The following is a 23,289-nucleotide window of genomic DNA, read 5'->3' on the forward strand; positions in this document are numbered from 1 at the left end:
TAGTCTAATGCCAATAATTCTATGTTCTCTATTTTTACAAAACTAAATATTAAGAGCACAAACGCGTGAATTTATGATGATTGAGAAATAAGTATAAGGAGGATATCATGATCTATATGTATGTATGTATCTTTGGAAAAACCTTTAGCAATACACTTAATAACGACTTCTGAGGAAATAGGTGGTACTAGCGACTTTTCGTTCGATGTAATAGAATTAGGTGATCTTAAACATTGCTTTTTTTCGAAAATACCTGTTTCGAGATAATATGAAATAAGTCAAGTATTCCATATAATTATGATTTTTGTAACTTGGTGTGTTGATACTGCTTGTTAACTTTTTTCTGGTAGGGGCAAGAAAAGTGTTTTTTTTAATAAATTCAACTTAAATTATTGCAAAATTGTGATTTCCCATAAATGTCTGGTTCAGCTATGCTTCAGCTAATAGGTTTATCTAGTCTTAAAAATTTATAGAAGTCTATTTTAATATCTTATATAGTACTGAGTTTAGATCCAGACTTACTTAAAAGAATGTTGGGGTTCTAATGGAAAGCTCTTAAGGTCTGGGGTAGCAATTTGCGGAGTAGTTGAGGGTCGTATTACAAAGCGATTGAGTTAGATCGCCTTTCCGTAAACGGCTAGTGCTGTGTACTAATCGATAGTTTTTTAAAGTGTCCTTTTCAAAGTGAAAATTGTGTATAGAAAAGTTTCAAAAATATAAATACGTAAAATACTTCGAGTTTAATTTATTCTTAAAAGCGTCATTGATTTAATTTATACGAAAAATATTAAAATGAGAAATATTATTAAACGTTTTTATGAAGAATGTTTACCAAAACTTTTGTTTGTTTCTTTTTTTTCAATTCAATGTTACATTCTTTGTTTTAATATTTGTATTGAAACAATGAATTTATATTTTTTTATTAATTTGGTAAAAAGTTGAATACAACCAACCTAAATGTAATTCTTTGAGAAATAAAGTATATTTGATCCGAAAACTAAGCACAAATAAGACATAACTAAAAGTTGAGTCTTTAACATTTTAATTTGAGAAAAACAGGCATTTTACTGACATATATAGCTTACAGACATAAAACTATCTCACATCACTAACGGACCGTTCTCTGGCACGTAATGATATTAAATAGTCCTTTTTTGTCGAAGCACGTATGCGAGGTCCTGAAAATTGATTCATTTTAGATTTATTAGCTTACCTTTATTAGAAAATTGGCTAAGTGTTAGTTGTGATGTTTTACAATGTAAAATGAATATATTTTGGTCATTTAGAAGTTTAAATTTGAGAACTATATTGGTTAAGGTAATATAAACGTGTTTTTTTTTAAATTTATAACCCTTTCTATGTTTACAATATAACACGCAAAAATAATTAGCTTTGTATGATAAGTTTTTATCAGAAAATAATTTAAACTAAGATTTTAACATCACAAAAGCGTAAATTACAATTATAATGACCTTTTACGTTCTTCATGGAAGGCAATGCCCTGATTAGATGAAGGGAAGGTTTTGTTATAAGTAAATAAAAACACATTAACGCCTCGTCTTTTTTTATAGAGTCAATGTCCTCTTGATAACGAGTCTTGGCAAAACTTTAAATAAATATACTAATATTTATAGGAAAATTTTCATTCTTTATCATTTGTGAAAATTAAAAAAATAATTTAAAAACCTTTAAAAAAATCTATCACCATTAGAATCCTAAATCTTTGATGAACATAGGAAAATATGTGATAAGGTGTGTAAAAAATAATAATAAGAAGACATCAAACCAACAAGAAACTCCGCGATACTATCTATGTATCTAACATATTTAATAAAATATCCAGCCATGCGATGCTGGGGCTGAATGCTAGTGTCCCGTATAATAAGGGGTCCCCCGTAATAAGCCCCGTAGCTTGAGGCTATGGGCGAAAAGCTGAAGAAGAAGAATATTTACGCTATACTAATATACTTAATATTTATCTATCTTAAGATTGACTATCTTGAAAACCTGTTTCGGTACCGAAACATTAATTTGCGAATGCTTCGCACTTCGAGCTGGGAGCCCCCTTAAACGTATATCTAAGATATTTATTCATTTTCTTATTTCACATTCTTACAGTAACTTAATACTTTATATGAAAAAAGTGTATTAGCATTTTGATCCAGCGTGCAATTCCCAAGCCAAAGGATTATTACTTACTGTGTGCTACTCACTTGATCGGTAAACAAAAACATAAAAAGAGGCATATTGATGACGTGTCTGAAAAGTAAATAAAATTTCTTAATTCAGCGGCATAATTTAATTGAAAAATCATTAACTGATATAAATATTTTCAAATAGAAAATATAGATATATCAAAGGTCTTTACATATTGTATGTACACGGCAATCTTTACATATTTTATATACACGATCTTAGGGAAAAAGATTTTTTAGAGAGAAAATATCGTATCAAAACTGTGTCCTCATTTTACAAAGCGTTCGTGAAATGCGATTCCCAAACGGCCAGAAACATGCTCACGACTGAACGATGATTTATTTATAAGCCTACGTTCACACTCACAGTTTTAAAGTCAATACTTGTATGCTATAAACGTAAGTATTGCATTTATATTCAATGATATGGCAATATCGTTTTATCGTTTGCTAAGGGTATGTTTTCACCAATACACATAATTTTATGCTACCACGTTTAGGTTGAATTGCATAAACACAATAGGTGATGGGTGAATGTTGATATAAAGTAGAAGTTAAAATTCTATACGGCGTTCAAAACGAATATATTATTCTTATACAATTGGTTAAGTACATATCGCTATATTTTGTTACCGTTACATGGCTTCTATTCGTTAGCTATATCATTTTGACTTCATCATTTGATCATATCAATCAACAATCGTGCAGGATCTATTGAGAGCTTGATGTAAGTTTTAATTGTTTCTGCCTACGTCGCTGGCTGCCTTTGTTTTAACACATGTTATTAAATTCTGACCCGTATTAATTTTGTAAACCTTATGTACATACATACCAATAACAAAATATTGTCTCTAACGATAAATAATGTTATTTATTGTATGATTTGATCACAGTTGTTTATCGATTATGATGTAGCGAACCTGCCCATATGAAAAAGATTCAAGTGTAATTCAATTTTATAAAATGGTTGTCGTTATGAAGTAAACAAATCTATGGTTGTGATACATTTTACGTAAGGTTTGCGGACTAACAGGTCGTTGAAATTGTGCAATACGTTTGGCAAGGAGGCCACAATCAATAAATTTGAGGAAAGAGGCCGTCCACATTAATTATGAGATATTAAATTTCCGAATACTAGAGTCGAGAATGATTTACATCTAACGGGAGCGTTGATATTAAAGATATTATACAATAAAGCCGAGTAATCTCAGTCTTAGGCAGCCTTTACGCAGCTGCTTGGGAAATTTTAAATTATATTAAGAAAAAAAAATTTAACCTAAAACAACTTGCGCTTAACTAAAATATCTAGTACTAAGCTAGTGAGAGATAATAGATATTTTAATGCAAAGGAAAATCTAAGGCTAAATTAGCCTCAAATGAACTTGTTGTCCTGAGGAAAACGAGATGTTACTTCACTCTGAGCCACTGCTTGCAACTCTGTAAAGCACAGATACTCCTCCATATGAACTACTGTTCTTTCCTCTGGGAGAACCTACCACTTGACCGTATTTACGGAAAAGCTATTCGAATCGTCGACGACCTATCACTTTCCGTGCCGCTTAACCCCTTGGCGTTGCGCAAAGATGTGGGGATTCTCTGAATACTGCATTTCCCAGAGTGTTCCGAGGAGTTGCAGCTGAGAATCATCATCGGTCGTCGAGGCAGAATATACAAGTGAGTATTCTTTAAGGCACATTTTGTGTAACCAGCTTCCCACTCAAATATTTTTGAAACAATTCGACTTCGGGTCCTTCAAGAAAAAAACGTATTAATTCTTAAAAGTGCCAGCCTTTTCGCCCTTGCGAGCTTACTGACAATGTAAGTGTTCATGGGTATCGCTTTACATTAGATGAGCCTCCTGCCCGTAAATAACCATTCACGAAGCTATCCTGTCCACGATTTAGGTTTATGTTCTTAACTTTTAAAATATCACTCTTCTATCAATTGTATATTTTTCTTTTTAAAACTGTGTTCAGAGCAACAACAAAAACATACAATAAAAACAAAAGTATATATACTATTTAAAAATTTCGTTAAATAAGCTTGGGGTGTGACTTACAGACCTATAAAAATTTAAGACGATACTTGTTGAAAATAGATGCTTATAAGCTCAAATGAAATAGTAAATATATACGACATACTATGAATTGCCCTTAATCCTTAATGACTTTGAATATGTATTCCAGTTTTCATGTTCATGTGAATTATATGTAAAATTTCTCCTTACATTTTCAATTTCATACAGCATATTAATTTAATCAACGTGCATACATTAAGTCAGCTAATTTTGCTCCGTACAAGCATTTGCTTTTCCGCGATATAGAAATTTTCTCTTTTCATCTTTAGAAATTTACTGAAGCGAAAGTTTTTTACTCATCTTGTTGCTCTAAGTGGATAACATAATATTAGACTGAGTTTTTAAAATGCGACCTAATTTTCGTTTTTCGACAAGTGTATAAAACAGCGTTGTTTATTCAAAAATACCTATTGGAATTGTTTGAAACCAGTTTTAGAAACTTGTATTATATAAATTTACATTCCTTCCAGAAATTTCGTGAAGAAATTTTAAATGTTTAAAAATCTTTCGCCGAAATCTTCAAAGACTTAAAGTATATAACAATTACAAGACAGATTTTGAAAGTTTTCTTGTTAATACCGACTAGGATGGAAGTAAGTTTTCAGTTTGTAAATCGAGTAAGTGTAACAGCTTTTTAAGTATGATTGTTTGAAGGGGATTGTCGAGAGGGAATGATTTGTAGTCCCCAAGCTAGCCCAATGCGTATTACATGCACAAGGAAACGTGAAGAAACCTGCATACATTTACAATAAAATGAAAATAACAATTTATTGAGATCGCGGCCTCTTGAGCATGGGCCCTCTTGCGCAGGGGCCCTCTTGGGTCGGGGGCCCGTGGCATTTTGCCAGCCCTGCCACCCTATTGTTACGCCACTGTCTGCAAGTTTATGTAGATTGTATGAGGCTAATACTTAAAATGCATATCACATATTTAGCTAGTAATTGTATTCTTAAAATGAAAAGTATTTATTTGATTTTAAATGAAGAATACATTATTTAATTTGTCTTTTTGCCTCGGCTACTATAAAATTTCAATGTTACTTAGTATTGATTTTTGTTAACATAGCGTTTACACATTAAGAAAAGACTTTTTAAACGGATTGAAGCGATGTATTATTGTTATAAACTTATAATGATTTTAAATTATTTTTTTTCCGACGTATCGCGTGCTTTACAGCGTGCGTGGTCACGGTGTATCACTGTGAATTTTACTAATAAAAGTAATTATATCTTAAAGCACATATTCCAATGTATATTTTATAAGTCGTTTTGGGCACGCAGTACCAACAACCAAAGGCCTAATCTAGTAACCTAGGTCTTGCCGATGTGAAAGGCATGCATTGAGCATACGCAAATTTTTTGTTTAAGTGTGTACAAGGGTGTCGCGAAACTATGCGGTTATAATAAGCATCCATATATTTTAGTACGGGACCTTATTTATACACATATTTTGTACAAATATAACTATTTCTATTCTATATTCATAGGCAAATGGGAGCCTGTCGTCTCGCCTCCGCCACGCTCTTGTTGCAGTTAGTGACGCATTTCAAGCATATATTTATCATTGTACGCCATAATACGCCACATAAACTAAATAACAAACTTTACATAAACAGTGTGGAGACAAATATATTTAATTTCTTAGATAGAAGATTCATTATACTAAAATATATTTAATCATAAATACATTCCTGGATGTATTGTAGAAGATAAACCTTTCGTATTGCTTTAAACATAATAAATTCAGTTCGCAATCTCACTTTGATACAATTGACGCGTAATCAACTGGATTCTCCGTCATTTAATAACACAATACAGCCTTACTCCAGCTATGATTGGAATGTTTTGATATAGATACTTATTTCAGTAGGGTTTAATAAAATAATGAAAATAGACTCTCGTTAACATTTAATGGGTAAACTTTATCGTGTAAGTATATATTCTGATCAGTATTATGTGTAACCTAAATTTAATTGTAAAAATGTATACGTGTTTGTAAAGCAAAACAATTAAATGCTAGTTTTGTATTGAAAAACGCACAGCCTTGCAAATATATTTTGAAAATAAATACCGGCCGATAGTTGATGATAACTTACACGTAAGTGTATGGACTTATTTAAATGTAACAAAATTATAGAAAATCACAGAGACGTTAAAATCAGGGTGCCTCTGCCACAATACAACAATAGTATAAGAGTTTTATCTATGTAAAAAGGCAAACGGGCAGGAGTCTCATATAGATATTAAGAGCTACTGCCACCCATGGACACGCAAATTGCCAGGAATCTCGCAAGTGCGTTGCCAAGCCTTTTAAGAAATGGTACGCTCTTTTCTTCAAAGACTCTAAGCCGAATTAGAGTAAAGTGGACGCACTCAATAAAACAAGGCAATTTTTCGAAAAAATCTATCTATTTAAATCAAAACAAACCTTATTGCGGTTAAAATAGTCTCGAATTAGACTTATCAACATAAAAATATATTTTTTCCATTATAACGAATACAAAATGTTTTTATTATTCGGTTTGTTAAGTCATCACGCCTGGGTAGGCCCCCGACCGATACAATAGCTTCTGTTAGATTTTTTCATTATAATGATGGATAAATATGTACGAATTTATAAAATGTTTTTGAAGCCTTCGTAAATGTGTTATAAATATGAAATTCTATTGGAAATTTACAACTTTATGCCGCTTTTAAATTTAAAAGGATCAAAGGGAAATACATTGTATAATATAGACAAAATTATGTTATTATTAAAAAAATTAAGTAAGTAGTAAGTAAAATGTAATTTTATCTAATATTTCTGGGTGGTTTATTATAAAAGTATTCTTTCCGTCCAGTGTCATTAGAAGTAGTTTATTTTTGCTCTTCCCAAAGTACATGGCCGATGACAGGCCATGCGTCATACTCGTGAACGGGTGCTACTTGGTGACTGGACTTAAATTCGTGTCTGCGGTGATGTTAGTTATTTCGACTATAATTTGCATGTTGTACCTACGAGAATGTTAGTGCGTGTTCCTATTTTACCATGCCTCCTGCTGGTAGAGAAGAAATCTTTGTTTTTAAATTATTTTATTATTATTAATTAACTATTAATTACTTAAGAAGTCATGTGGAACATGGTGTAATGGTTGAAGCTCCTTACAAACATTGTGTAAAACAAAAACTTGGCGATTAAAAAGAGTGGCGGCGAGTTCATTGCCAGTTCTTCTCTTCCGTTCTACGCCCTTGATTTGAGAACTGGTAGTAAATGTAAATTAGAAGAATTTAATATGTTTTTCTTCTTTTGACGTTAATAAGTGTAATTGCGTTACCTATATGAATAAAGGGTTTTGACTTTGACATATTATATTACCCTTTACAAATTCATATCTATGACATATGATTGCCATAAGTACTTTTGATGATTGCGTAAATCTTTACTACTAGATTGGCCTTGAAGTCCCATATAAAAGAAAAAAACTGCATGGGACGTTGTAGAAGTTGAGACGTTGGGGAAGTGAGCGAAGGTGCACAGTCGAACCGTATGAATGAAATTCATTTAGTTGAAGTCTCTTAGATACCTTTTGTAATTAAACAAATTGTTCCGTATGTTACCGCACTTACTTTCTGTTTAAAACTTCAGATTAATAATAATTAAACTAAAGTCCTCTCTCTCTCTCTCTGCACCCCGGCACGAACAGATTCTGCTCTTTATGTGTGTGACAGTTATAAATATAAAATAAAAGTATTTTATTTATAACTGTCGCACATATAAAGAGCATATATTATATACATTAAGTACAATCATTGATTATTGGGTCACGATTTACATTTAATTATTAATTTTTTTAAATAATAATTGTTATTTACAAAATTCAATTTCATAGGTTTTTAGTCATGTCACGTCTGTCTTTAATTGTTATACTTTACTCGCATGAAGATTCATGATCTTGAGAGATCAATCAGATGATTGGAGGGTGAAGGCGTCCTCCAGGCGAATATTTTCCCAATTTTCTTGTTATTATTTCCTGCTATTGATTTGATATAGTGTTTCCAACAGTGGTCTTTCCTGTTTTGTTTACCCTTAGGTCCTTGCCAGGTTTTGATGCGGTATGTCCAACACTTCCTTGTTGGAAAATAAGGAATCCGAACAGTCGCAGAAATAAGGGTGTATTGCACTATGGATTATTTCACAAGGGCACTTGTCCTGAACAACATTAGCAGTAATAAAGTTGTATTGTATTGTTTCAGAGCCAGCTTTGGGACGAATATGGACTAGAAGACGCAACATACGCGGAATGCAGCATCAACAATGCGAACCATAGTTTTCAAGTAAGAAAAATAATATTTACTAACACTTACTTTGCATGTCTGAAATTAGTATATACTATATGTGTAAAATTCTGTGACCCATGTGTTTTTTATAATAAAAAAGTTGTATGGCGGAGTATCCACATCACTAAATAGAATGAAGTGAGAAAGTGGACTGTATGCGGGGCGTTAATTTACTGGTTAACTCGGCAGATGGTTCTCACTGCTATAGAATAACATGAAATAATAATAGTAAGAGTACCATATATGCGCTTTTGGCATAAGGAGATTATATGAAGGTGTTCCTTATTCCGTAGATTGATGTATGAAAGTTATGTATTGTTCGAAATTATACATAAGAAAATATCTGCCCTTCTGTGTTATAGCATGACTCCTTATGGGTCCTTTATTGAGATATCACTATGTTTTACTGTGATTACTTACTAACTGTGATATAAGAAAAATTCTATCATTATACACTAACTGCGTTGCAGTATCTAGTAGATTAGAAATTTATCAAATTTGACTGACGTTATTTTATTCAAAGTATAAAGGGCCTGTATATAGAGGATATAAGGACTAAGTGATTTAGATATATGGCTCGGAGGTAATTTATTAAATTTAGATGCTGACCCATTAACCGGTGTGACAGGGCAGGTTCATTTGGGTCACCCTACGTTACTCAGTGTCATCCTAAGTAACACTCACGGTAACTAAATCATGCCCATTGCCCACGTATGTTTAAAGTCCTTTATCCTCCATGAAAAGGACTATTTTGATTAAATGTTTAGATTTTACACTGTTTAAATGTCAACCATAAGTTTGTCATATTTCATGGTATTGTGTTTCATTATTAACTACAAATATTTGTAGGAAAAATGTTATATACAAAACATTCGTTGAATATTTATACAAATACACCAATAATATATTACACAAATTTTCATTTAGTACCGTATATATATTATAACTGGTATTGCAATAATACGGACATAGATGCAAATTAAAATACTTCAGCGTCTACATTATATAGAAAATATGTTTGATCTTTATTCCGATTTTGAACGTATAAATAAAGTTCTTGAATATATAATTCCAAAAATATTAGTAGTTCGATACAGTATACAAAAACACTTGGTTTATATATATAAACCACATGGTGTAAAACGTTTTCAAGTTTTTAATAACTTCTCCAAAATACACCAAAATAACATCCAGATCCTTCATATTCACATGAAAAAGCAGAACACTTACTTAAATTGAAATGTCATATTGTGTTTGAGACTTCTTAAAATGTCTGAACAGACCATAAAGCGAAGTTGTTGGCTAAAGAAATCAAATGTTTAGCTTGAATCAGGTCCAGCTGGAATAATATTATTTTCAGCTGAGTGGACTGCCTGGAAAGTTTACTTGACTATTCACTTTCCTTGCTATTCCAATAAAGGAATTCTTGAAGGTTTAGTTAATAGAAAATCTAGAGCGCAATTCTAAAACAGTATTAAGACTTCAGGGACTGTATAACTTCCTTAAACTCAAAACCACTTTAATTTTGTAGGGTTAATAAGCCATAAAAGTATTGATTTTCATTCATTGAGTTTAAGTGATGGTTCAGCAGCCTAACCCTCATCCCTATAGTCGTGCGTTCCAATGATGGCTGCACTTGCACTTTCTCATATGATAACGGCAAACATCGTGGGAAAACTGGCATATCTTAAATACTATGAAATAAAAATTATCAAAAAACGGATGAGCCCGTATAAGCTCATATAGTGTTGTAATACAAGTGGATTATTATTAGGCCATTTATCAATGAAGGCTATTAAACATTTAAAGCGCGAAATCTATAAAAAGTGTTCTATTTTTTAAAACAAAAACGTACTTTCTATATTGTATGCGAACGCTCGGAGCCAATACGGAACGACTACTTTCATAGACAGTTTGTGACCCAGAACCCATTAGCAGGCGTGTTCCATTAATCTATGACAGGGGTTAGTGTAACCTAGATTGCAGTAGGGGAAAGCTATTTCGTTTAACCAGCGACCGCAATACGTCTAGTATAGATCTATACAAGACAGATAGGGTCGCTAATGATACTCTTTTGTAACGTCTTAACAATATAAAGCGGGATTAGTGCGAAGGCCAACGTTGTTTACGATACGAAGGGCTAGAACCAGTCTGTTGCACAGATCCCGTTAACAAAGAAGTTGCGCCTACTAAATATATATCTATCAATGGTCATAGATCAGACCATGATAAGTACATTTTTTCTCAGCATAACTTATTATATTGTGACCTATGGCCACAGATATAATATCGACATATTTATATGTTTGAAAAGTGAGTTTACAGAAGCGATATTATGTATTTAATACTAATGATTAATACTTTAATTTTTTATATTATTGTATTGGCTTAGCAAATGTATTTCTGTAAATAAATGTTAAAAATAAATATAAATATTGTAAGACAAAAATTTAAATAAATCGTTTATTTTAATTACTTGTGATCTAATTAGCAGATTACGCCATGATATTTTTCATCCCACTAAAATAATGTTCTGCTTCTGAAATTTGAAACCAAAGAGACCTCTTCTCTATCTTTCAATTTACAAAATGTCCAATTTAATCACATATCAAAATCGCTAAGTGATAAAATCTTTTACTTGAGTAATTGGTATAAAGCCGATGTCTAATATAATTAATCTTGCTTTTCGAATATGTTGATCGATTGTATTTGTATGTATTTCCTCGTATTTACGTCGCTGTTACCACGCAGGGTAAACTAAACCACTGTGATGTATTTGGCCCTCGTTGATTCACTTTTTAACCTTTGAACAAGGATCTCGGAACGGAAAAATGAAGCGAATGGGCATAGATTTTTTTATGAGACTGGATGAAAACGAGTAGGTAGGAAGTAAGTTAGTTAGTTATTTCCTACCTACGCCGGGATCTAGCGGGTGTGTTGCCAACCTTTCAGAAAATGGTACGCTCTTTTCTTGAAGGACCATAAGTCGTATCGGTTCGCACGGCAGAAAATGCATTACAATGCGATGTATTGTGAAACGCCACTAGGACTCGACTTATCTCTTAAAATGAACAAATATCGGTTTCGTAGATGCGTAGGTTACATTGGTTCGAAGATTAGTGAATAATTGGTAATTAAATTTTTAAACAAAGTTATAGTTGAATTTCCCTTAATATACCAGACATATGATACTATTTTACTTTACTTTCTAATTAGATATAATCATTTATATAAATCAGAACAATTGTATAAATGTGTATGTTTGATTTGAAAGTAAAGTCTATAGTTGTGCAACGCCAACTTACAACAAACAACACAGATCATCTTGTAAAACATGACCACTGAAACAGAATCGAAAATGTCTTTTGCCATACTACTACCGAAAGTTTACCTGCAGTTTTGCATAAATTAAATTTATACACTTAACGATTACAAAAGGTAAGGCCTACACGAGGTAAGCCATATAATGGAAAGTGGAATACGCTTTCAAGCACCCCCGTGTGCTGAACGAATCTGAGTCAGCGCTTCAGGGTTGTCGGAGGTTTTAAAATTTTATTACTGTAAAATTTTTAAAGCTTCCAGTGTATGTACACTATGTGTAAACATATTCACGTGTTATCATTTTAACAGCAAAAATATTAAGTAATGATCAGTGTTGGCCTAGTGGCTTCAGTAGTAGCATTAAGTTCGATCCCCGGCACACACCAATAGACTTTTCGGTGTAGAACGGTGAAGGAAAACATAGTGAAGAAACCTGCTTGCCTTACACCAAATAAGTCGTCGGCGTGTGACGGCACAGGAGGCTAATCACCTACTTGCCTGTTACAAATGATCATGGAACAGATACAGAAATCTGAGGCCCAGACCTAAAGCGGTAGCGCTACTGATTTATTTAATTGTAAATAACGTAGCACCTCTGTGACTGACTGACGTGACTTTTCAACTTCTTTTCAATACCGGAGTATATAAACCGTCTGAAAAGTCAAAGAACACTGGAGTTCAGCAGCATTGACTGAGCTAATATTATTATAGTAGATATTCTTAATGAGGAATATCTCCACCCTGAATATAATCCTACAACACATCTGCTCATCATAGTCAGAAGACCGATTGCACGATGCACTCTTGGAAAAAAATGACGTAGCACCATTACAATAGTGTCAAGATCAATATATTTTTATGTATTGTGGATTGGATTTAAATGTATGTGGTGAGATTATAGTGTTAATGCTGGTAGCCTTGCTCAGAGGACGCATCATTCTTCCCATTACCAGCAGCCGTCTGGGCAATGATAGTCTCCTCGTTAGACTGGATAGACCTCATGATACTAAATTTCACGGACACACTTTACTCGCGACGTAAACTCGAAGCAGGGTCGTCATAAAGTGTCGTAGTAAATAACATACATCTTCACTCTTCAACGTCTCGATTTATTCTCCACATATATTAATATACTATAGGAGTAGCAATTACACACTCCAATCTCACATACATTGAAATCCACTCCACAAAAAATGTACATAAAGTTTTATATATAAAGTTTTATAATATACGGTATATTAATAACTACTGCCTTAGTGTGTACAATTTAGATGATATCAATGGTATTTGTAAATAAGTTGTACATTTTTTGAAAGTCCGAAGATAACTAAGTCTAGTTAATGTTTGCTCCACACAATTAATAACTTTTTAAGCTATGTATATTGTATGTAATAAACGCGGCCAAACCTAAAAATAATCAACAATGCATTAAAAAAGTTTTATTTAATCTGTGATTTGCGCCTAGTGTTACGTTATTATAATTACGTAATAACATTTCCGTATTCGTATTGATGCTTACAATATGGTATTTGATTTTGGTACTTAACTTTTCTTATCTGGGTCTTTTGGACAATATCGTACTATATTTAAGGTATCTACATGCATTTATTTGATTAGCCAACATGGTGATCGTTTTGTGTATCGAAATGCAATTTTTTATTTTAATATGACGGCGTAATGGTTGCAGGTTCTTACATTTCCTAATAAACCAAAAACTTGATTTGGACTTTATTTTTAAATATTGACACAAATATTCCCAATATGAATACATTTTGCTTTGATGTGATTATAAAAAAGATTATGTTACATCGCCTATCGTCACTCACCACAGATCTTAGTACAATTTTATAAATCAATAAATAACCAATATTCATCTTAGTATATTACACTGATTTACACATTTGATTTAGTTTATTTATTTTTGATAGGCTATGATCCCCGACCCAGGTATATTTGACTTATAAAGTTCCCAAATTAGCCTTTTAAAACAGTATGTTTGACTTATAAAGTTACAAAATAACCTTTTAAAACATTAAAATTAATATATGTATTATAAAACTTAATTATATTTTGGCAACCCTATTAAGCTCTCTCCTTTATGGGCCTGGAACATGTAAGCCGCGCCTATTTCATAATGTCTGAAACGAATGAAATAAATTACATCGTAAAAATCATGAATGGACATTCAAATCATCGGTACTTAATAACTTCGACATTAATCGAGTTGAATAAATTCAATTTTCGATCTCCCACGGGTCTATTTTTCTTCTTTTCACGACAGAATATTAACATAATTTAATTGGAATTGAAAAATAAAATACAGTCTAGGAAAACAAAATTGTAAGGCGATGTTATTTTAATTTTAAATGCTTGCATAGTAAATATACAAGATTGATATTCCAATATTGCGTGTCTTATCAAATCAATTATAATAAGTATTTTCGTTACTATAGCAGTATCGGTAATCTTTCAGGCTGTCAAAGTTTTATAAAAAAGTTAAAGATAAAAAGATTTATTTCTAACACAATATTTTTAACCTACATAGTATAATAAGAATCAAAATATTTATTTATTCCTAATTAAAAATTCATAAAAAGAAAATCAAAAAAGTTTGTGGCAGTTTTTAACGCTGGCAGAATATTTCACTACATTTCATTAATTTAATGAGAACTAGGGCTGTATCTATAGTGCACTCATAGGCAGGCTGCGGCCGATACTCCACCACTCATTAAACGTAAGTCTCGTAACGGCCTTGCGTGTAGGTCGTGCGTAAGCAATGCCTTCGGTCGTGACCCGAGAATTAAACGAGATACATAATAATAATAATTATAATAGTTATAAAATGTTGTTTAAGATTGAAAATGGCACATTTGATTCAGGCAGTTAAGACAGTATTATAATTATCTAGAAATCAAAGTAACAGTATTTAGGGAACAGAATCTAGAGTCTGGAGCGATATTGTATGATAAGCTATTCGCCTTTGTTCCTACATTGGACTAACATAACAATGTGATACGTATAAAGTACTAAGGCTATCTAATTCTATACAGCTAAAGCTCGGTTTTTAGAAGCACTTTTAATACCACATAATCCGTGTTCAATCCACCGCTTAGCCGGATATTAAGCAAACGGATATCGAGCCGGATCGTTTGATGAAAGAAATTGATCGATGGATTACGTTTATTCATCTATTTCTATAGTTTCTGACGTTATTTTGGCTTCTCCGATTGGGTATCGTCAAATAGAGAACACGCATTATTACTTTTGATTTATTTGTTTTTTGTTATAGGCAAACACACGTCACTCATTTTTAGATCTAAGACAATCTTTCTTCCGTTGTTTCTTTACATTTGTTTTTTATACATCCATTGGTTTACAACCGGGGTTTGATTCGTCAGGTTTGTGATTTGTATGCTTAATCACGATTCTTGTTCCAACTACTCTTATTTATAATAAGTATTGCTAAGTATTAGCGTGCGGAGCTCAAACTGGAATGTTAGACTCAAAAATTGTCGATGTGGCAATAACGGCCGGCCTACTTGTGTATAGACATAAATGAAACGTGTAAAATGTAATTTGCCATAAGAGAGTTCCGCTCCATATCAAATACAAGTATATTATAGATGTAAAGACCAAATTAAACTATTCAAAATAGCTCAACGAAATATCACATACCAATGCATTCTCATAATTGTTGCAAGCGTCAGCAATCGTCAAAATGAGCACGTTTATTTACAAACACTGTTTAGTTACCCACAAATGCAAGTTACATAGTAACAAGTCGTTTATTAGCTGTAGTAGATTATAGACATTATAAAATAGTTAATTTTTATTGTTAAAAACTAATTCGGTTTTTAATTGACTTTTAAACATCCGTCATTACATACTTACTGTTTTTTTAACTAAAGCTCATCTCATTAGACAGAAAATCAACATCACAAGAACGTAACCATTTATTTACACACGCGTATATTGACAATATATTTTGAAACAATTTAACAGAATAAAACAAGTGATAGTTATTTTAAAAGTGATGTCAACTCTACTCAGTATCAGGGGTTACTTGGCCCGAAGCTTAGTTAGAATCGGATACTACACTGATTTACACTCGCAGATACTGTCTGGGCATGGGTGCTTTGGGCGGTATCTGCACAGGGTGGCGAGGCGGGAAACCCTTCCCATCTGCCACCATTGTGGTGCCCCAGAGGACACGGCGGAGCACACCCTGGCCGATTGTGCCACTTGGTCGAGGCAACGCCATGACCTAGTGTCGGTCGTCGGGACGGACCTCTCGCTACCGAGCGTTGTTGCAGCAATGCTTGGTAGCCAAGAGGTATGGCGTGCGGTGGCCTTCTTCTGTGAGCATGTCCTGCTGCAGAAGGAGGCTGCCGAGCGTCAGCGGGAGGTGCGTGGCGATGGCCGAAGGGGTTGTGCTCGGCGGCGGCGAGGCGGGGGTGCGGGGGCAAGACGCGAGGAGCGTTTGCCCAACAGTATCCCCCTGCGCCGTCGCTGAGCCCGTATGCAGTCATATTCGCCTGAGTTCCCTGGGTTGAATGCCTAGTGCGACCCCCGGGGGACTCAATGCGGTGCCAGACGTCATTCATTCAGAATGAATGTGTCCGGCATAGCAGGCGGTATGGAGGGCTCAGGAGGAAATTTTTGTGGGTCGGGTTTCTCCTCTCTGATTAGCAGAGGGATAAGAGTTAACCATCCCCACAGTCCCCGCGATAGCGACTGCATGCGCTCGCGGGCCTGCAGTTGTGCATTTTTACCTCCTTCATAAAAAAAAAAAAAAAAAAAACTGATTTACACTGGTACCCTTATTTGATTTGAACATTTTTATCGGTTCGGAAGTTTTATAACTTTAACACTTTCATATTTAGCTTTATTCATATAATTTTTGAGATATCATTTAGAGACTTATCATCTTAATATTCTGACTATGCAGTTGATGTAAATTCCTTATTTCGATATAAAAAGCCCCTAGTGTTTTTGTGTAACATAAATAAGTTATACATTCGGTCTCAATCACTGATATCTCCCCAAGAAAACATTAAATGTTATAAGATGTTTTTCGGGACAGTATTAAAATAGAGGAAACAAAATAGTAGAATATAGTAATTGTATTAACATTCATAATAAATAAATAAATTAAACCGAAATTAAGGCATGACTATTATGCAACGTAAGATAGCCTGGCATATCATGGCTTTAGTACAATGTAAATACTTTGACACGCGTCGCTTGCAGCGGTCACGTGCAGTTTTCAAGCAAATATACCAGCTTATTTCTGGAAACGAATGTACCTTTTATATGTAAAAGGCTGTAATTTGAAGAATAATAATAATGATTATTACAATATTTAATGCTTTATAAAACTTTGACAAGAAGGTTTGTTAAGAATGTTAGCTAAGAAAAATACAGGTAAGCTTAATTTGTAAAAATGTATAGATTTTAAAATACCTATTAAAGACGTTTAAATATTCCGTTAAAACAATAAACTAGAAATTAAAAAACTAAAATTTGACTCAATACAACTTATAATTACAACTTCACGGCACTTCGTTTCATGTCGTTCATGTAGCTTTTTCGCTGTTAAAATATACAGCGCCTAAACCTCACTGCTCGGTCGTAATTCTGTACCCGAGGTACTTATTTTTCATACAACGTAAGTTATGTAAATTCCAATCAGGTTTCATAGAGTGGTTAGGTCAGAATAGTGCTTTACTTGCAAACAACTATTACTTAGTACCGGCAGTAATTGTTTTACGAATATTGATTTTACTCTCCAGTGTATAGAGCTGGTTTCTAGTAGGGTTGTGTCAAGGTCTAACACTTGAATAATGCGTATAATGTATTAGTTAATAAAGGAATAATGAGTTCATTTTCATTATACGTAAAACTTGCAGCGAAATTCTGGTCTTAAATTGGGCGTTGATAACGACCGTCAAATCAAAACTGACGCATTAATTTCTAATACATCTTAACACAAAGTATTAGGGACGCCCTTATAATTTAACAATCAAAACCGACAATCTGCCTAATATTGTTCATAATATATATATAATGATAAAATCAATCAATCTTAGCAAAGATAATTTTTTTTATGACATGAATAAGTGGTTGACTTTGCACCAAGCGCTCTCTTTTATTAATTCGATGTTATTGTAGAATCTTTAAAAGCAGGATAATAATTATTTTTTCTTTTAGTATTGTACTGGTGTATATTGAAATAATTATTGACTTTGTAAATTGAAAAAATGATATTTAAAATAATTCTACGTTCTCTATAATTTGTATAATTTGATATAAACGCTAGCTACAGCGGCTTCAAACCAAACTAAATCAGTTTGTATGCGTAAGTTCCTTCGTGGAACGGAATGGATTGAATTTCAAGGGAAAATCTAAGAAAATCTAAACTTCACCGAACCGAAATATTTTATAACCGACGTTAGATATATTTAGCTTAATTAAAAGTGATTTTTAATGGTCCTGTATAGATTGACATAAAAATGTTTTAATAAATTATTGAAAAGTATCATGTGTAGGTATGATTAAGGCTTTAACATATAATAATATGAAACATTCCAAATTCCAATTAAAAACAATTTTAATGTCCACGTCCGTTTTCGGGCCTGGGTTACAATGAACAACATATTTTATCGTGATTCTCGGCTGATTAAATACCTTTATGTCTTCGTATTTATATAATATATAAATATTTTGATTTATATATGTAGATTATTATGCCTTTGCCTCATTCATATACCTCAAAGCAATTTAATTGTTAAATACTGAGGAACTCGAAACTGTTTTCTTTTTTACAAAATCATTATGAAACACAAGCATTGCGTAATTGTGGCCAGTCATCACGCGAGTTCCCCTACACAATAGATAAGTATCTCCTAGTAAAATAAGTAATTAAAGATTGCCTTTGAAGTAGAGACTCTTGAGCCGTGGGGTTCAAGTGCACGGGTTGATAAAGATAATTAAAGATTTAAGGTGGCGCCTAATAGCTAGTACCAGGGACCTCAGAGCTTTTTGCTTTTCTCGCGAGGTAATGCTGCCAGCGTTAAAGGTACACTGCCACTGGGACTAAACAGTTTCAATTTTCTATTTATTATTTCTAATTATCAAATAAATATAATTACGCTCTGCATCGCATGTCTCGTTAAATGAACAATGAAAACGATAAATAAATATCAAACTAATTTTGATAAATTTCTTACTACCAAAAGGGTATCATGACATGATCTGTCTAACGTATGAAAACAATTAAGATATTATTACTATTGTATGTATAAAGCAAATATGAAATCCATTTCTTTAATGTATTATAGTAAAAAATTGGTTATGAACGAAATGTTTCATTATTATTAATGATATTTATGAGGTATTTGCTACATCCCTAACGATACTTCCATTATTAACATATATGTTATCGAGTGAATCATTTCGCATCGTCTACCTTCAGAAAATACACGCTTGATAACTCGATTGGAAATAAACATATTTAGAACAGACATACAGTTTCACTTGTGTTAATTACGTGTGAAACTTAAATTACAATACAACATTAATTGTTCAATTCGAATCAGTAGTTTAGTACAAATAAAATCTTCAGCTTTATGATATTAGACTTTATTATTTATCTATGTATATGTTAATTGTCATTGAGCGACTTTTAAGGGAAAATTTACAAGGGGTAATTTTTTCTTTCCTCTCAAACGCCATAGAAAAAAATTTCAGCTAATGAAATTCATATATGTGTCTGTTCTATCGGAGCTTTTGTAAATATAACATAGCATCAATACATAATGATGAAATTCATTAATGTGTCTGTTCTACCCTTTGTAAATATAATATAACATCAATTCATAATGGTTGGAGCAATCCTTCTCAAACATATTTGACACAGCAATTGTTTCGACCAATTTCAGTAATGGCTTTTTAATTAATGATTAATGTAATTTACTTCGGAAATTTTAGTCATACTTCTAGTATTATTTTAATGAGAGATGTATTTAGACATATCACAGCAATGAATGAAAGTGTTTACTTTTTAAAAAGGTATGATAAATTCTACAATAGTTAAAAATACTAAAACTCAGTAGCGGGTAGTATAGACTTTACTGTTATCAAATCCAGCAACTTAGTGCCTCTAGGCGGTGGCTACATTAACTTTACCCAACTCCTGTTCACTAGACTTTACAACAGCTTTGTTTTAGCTCCTATTAGTTGTTGGAATGGAAACGTAACAAACATTTACGTCAAATCTTTTATCGATTTATATATTCATTCTATTTAAAATTGTTAAGGATCGTGCGATAAGGCTTTTTTGGTCTATTGATGATATTATATAAATATTATAATAAATATTTGTTTTACTTTGTTCTGTATCGTTCGTTTTCTATATCCGTTAACAATTATTTTTCGCGTTGAAAAGTATACAAGATCTGACTGTTCATGCGTGCTTATAGTCATTCTCACTACATGCACAGATGTTAGGTGGTTAATTTGCGTCATCAAGTCAACGAATTTTTCACTGATACAACTTTTCCACCTACCTGTACTTTGAAATTTTTTTACCGTTGCCAACTTGTCTATGTGATATATTTTTCCAGGTGATAACTGCTAGCCGTTGTCTGGTACTTTGTGCTGAGAACCGAAGCGATATGGAGGCATGGTCAGGCGCGTTGCGCGGCGCTCTACATAGTGGCTCCAATGTGGCTGATCTCGTGGCGAGTTTGTCTCGAGGAGACCATCATTGGTATTATAATTTCTATAATTATTAATAATAATAGTAAAAAATTAAGTGTTCCAACTCAGATTTAGATAGTACAAATTCCTGTATTTTATTGAAATGTACGGATTAGACAAACAAATGTAAAAATATACATTATACTTATTTGTTGTATTAACATTAGTTGTAGTTTATATCGTTACGAGCTATGGGGTGTTATAGAAAACGCCGTAACAGTCCTCATGAGTTTATTTTTAATTAATCCACGAGGAATTTAATTAAACAAACCATACGCTAATTACGGAAACGGAAAAGCACACTAATAAATGCAATAACATTGTCACTTATTAGTTATTACTTCAATTACGCAGAATTCACACTTTCACAATTATTATATATCCCGGGGAATAATCGTGAACGATCTTCGCGAACTTCCTGGGCCGCAGTGGTACTGTGTATCTGGTGTTCTACCCTTATCGCTCAACTCTAGAACTATGTACTCTTTATCTCTTTCGGGTAACATTCCATCCTTGTTCTACGTGTCTAAAGTTCACTCTAGACCGGTCTTTCATCAAAAAGCAGGAAAAAACGTCTGGAAACCGGTTTCCTGATAACTGTACCACGTCAGGCTGTTTCAGAGCAAGTGTTGACTACAATGATTTAGCCTTCTAAAAATGAAGCACACCTTATGCAATTTCCAATTTTCTGGTATTTTATAATATATCTATCAGTCTATCGACTCTCTCTTGAAATGGTCACAAATTACATTTCAGCTCGCTGAAAGCTGTAGAAAAATCGAGAAACAATTAATTCTTTCTTCGTAACAATATTATTTATCCCAATTGAATTTCTCAAACCTCTTGTTATAGTACGTTGCTGTGTTTCTGGTGTATAACTATACGTCTTATTTGTATTGTTTGTTATGTATTTTATCTTTGTAGTATCTTACACGACTGAACTATCATAGATTGCAAGAACCTTTATCTTGATATTTGTAGTTGAAAATGCCAACAGGGAAGCATTTACTACAAATCAATTCAATTTATGAGGTGTATGGTCAAAATTATCGACCTGAAATTATCGAATGTGTGCTTGTTCTACTGTACACACGTAAGAAGTGAAACTTCTTTATGACCTTATTTTTCGAAAAATGATATACTATAAGCAACTTTACAGAAATTGGTTAAATAAAGTTAAATAAGATAAAGTTTAACAAAAGGCTTTTGTTATTATAGAAATTAATACAAATAATACAATTATTTCATTTTACCTTATTACTACTAAGATTATAACAGAATTTCATTAATTGTAATATAATTATTACTATCATTGTTATCGTTGTTATATATTTTCGAATCTCTACGAATCAACCGTGGTAGGGACAAGAAAAAGAATGGCGCGTAACGAAAAAATGTGACGGTAATATTTTTGCAACGCCGATAAAGAAATTTTACCAGTTTTCATTAATAATATTTCATTATCCCAGTAATTACTTTTACTACTATCACATTATCCAATACTAAATTTGATGATCACATGCCAATATATTTTTGTAAAGGTACGCAGCAACGCATGCGAGGCCGACATTCTGTAATGTATGCCGCGAGTCGCTGGGCGCGCTTGGCACAGCGCACGCGCTTGCCTGCGAACTTTGCAAGTTCAAGGCGCACAAGCGATGTGCTGCGCGTGCGCCGCCATCTTGCAAATGGTCCACGCTGGCGTCGCTTGGACCGCATCTTGTGGAGGACGCTGAAGGGGTTAGTTTAGTTTTACTTTTCACTAGATTTTTGCGACGGTTATAATACGATGAGTTTCTTTGTCAGTCAGACTTTTTTGTTAAAAGCCTACTGCAAATAAAGAAAAGGATTTTATGCATTGTTAGGAAAGAGTTTATAAGGCTCAAGTGTTGAACATTAATCCCTTGATCACACTGTAATGTACTTAATATTCCTTATTTGAATTTCTGAATATTCTTAGTATAATAAAAACATTCCTTACTCGTAAAAAATAAAATAGTAACCGGTTTATTAGTCCATTTCTACATCCTTCGAGTCTTTTTTGTGATATCGTATCTTTTGAGACCTCAATAACAATTGTCGTTTCACGGTCGGAGAAGTTATGCGTGTCAATACACAAAAAATAACATACGCGAGTTATAAAGCTTCACCTTTTTATGATAGTTTAACGAAATATAGTTGCCAACAAATGAACGTTGGCTAATAATAGATAATTTCGGATTCCAGAGATTCAATATTACATGAAATTTGTTAGTATCAAGTATACTGGTATAAGAGACAAATCATATTTATATATCTGCTGTTAATAGAATCTGCAGTGAACAGTTTACGAGGTAATAAATATTGTTACGATTTTGTTTTATAGGACTCGAGCGCATATAATTGATTACGGCTTAGTATCCGTTTAAGATTATTTTATAGTTATTGTTGAATAAAGCGATAAAAGATTTATGATTTACTATTGAGCTTTATTTAGAACGAGACGAGAGAACTTTATCGCATAGACTATTCGTGCGTAACTACGTAGTCATAATTTTATGTTCGAAGAAGTGTAAACTTTGTACTATAGATAAGCATGTAACTGGTAAGTTGTGAAAATTGGTTTTTTGATCTACGCTAT

At 32.9% G+C, this 23,289-nt stretch overlaps 1 protein-coding gene across 1 annotated transcript in view; it reads left to right on the forward strand.

Annotated features, from left to right (window-relative positions):
* The window catches only part of LOC123708368 (diacylglycerol kinase eta), an 86,032-nt gene that overhangs the window by 42,313 nt on the left and 20,430 nt on the right, over nt 1-23,289 (forward strand). Inside the window, exons 3-5 of the mRNA XM_045659043.1 lie at nt 8,505-8,585; nt 20,534-20,679; nt 22,211-22,409. Of these exons, the coding sequence (XP_045514999.1) occupies nt 8,505-8,585; nt 20,534-20,679; nt 22,211-22,409 (426 nt within the window). The remainder of the gene's footprint in view (nt 1-8,504; nt 8,586-20,533; nt 20,680-22,210; nt 22,410-23,289) is intronic.

The sequence above is a fragment of the Pieris brassicae genome, chromosome 4, assembly GCF_905147105.1.
Source record: "Pieris brassicae chromosome 4, ilPieBrab1.1, whole genome shotgun sequence".
NCBI classification, from domain to species: domain Eukaryota; kingdom Metazoa; phylum Arthropoda; class Insecta; order Lepidoptera; family Pieridae; genus Pieris; species Pieris brassicae.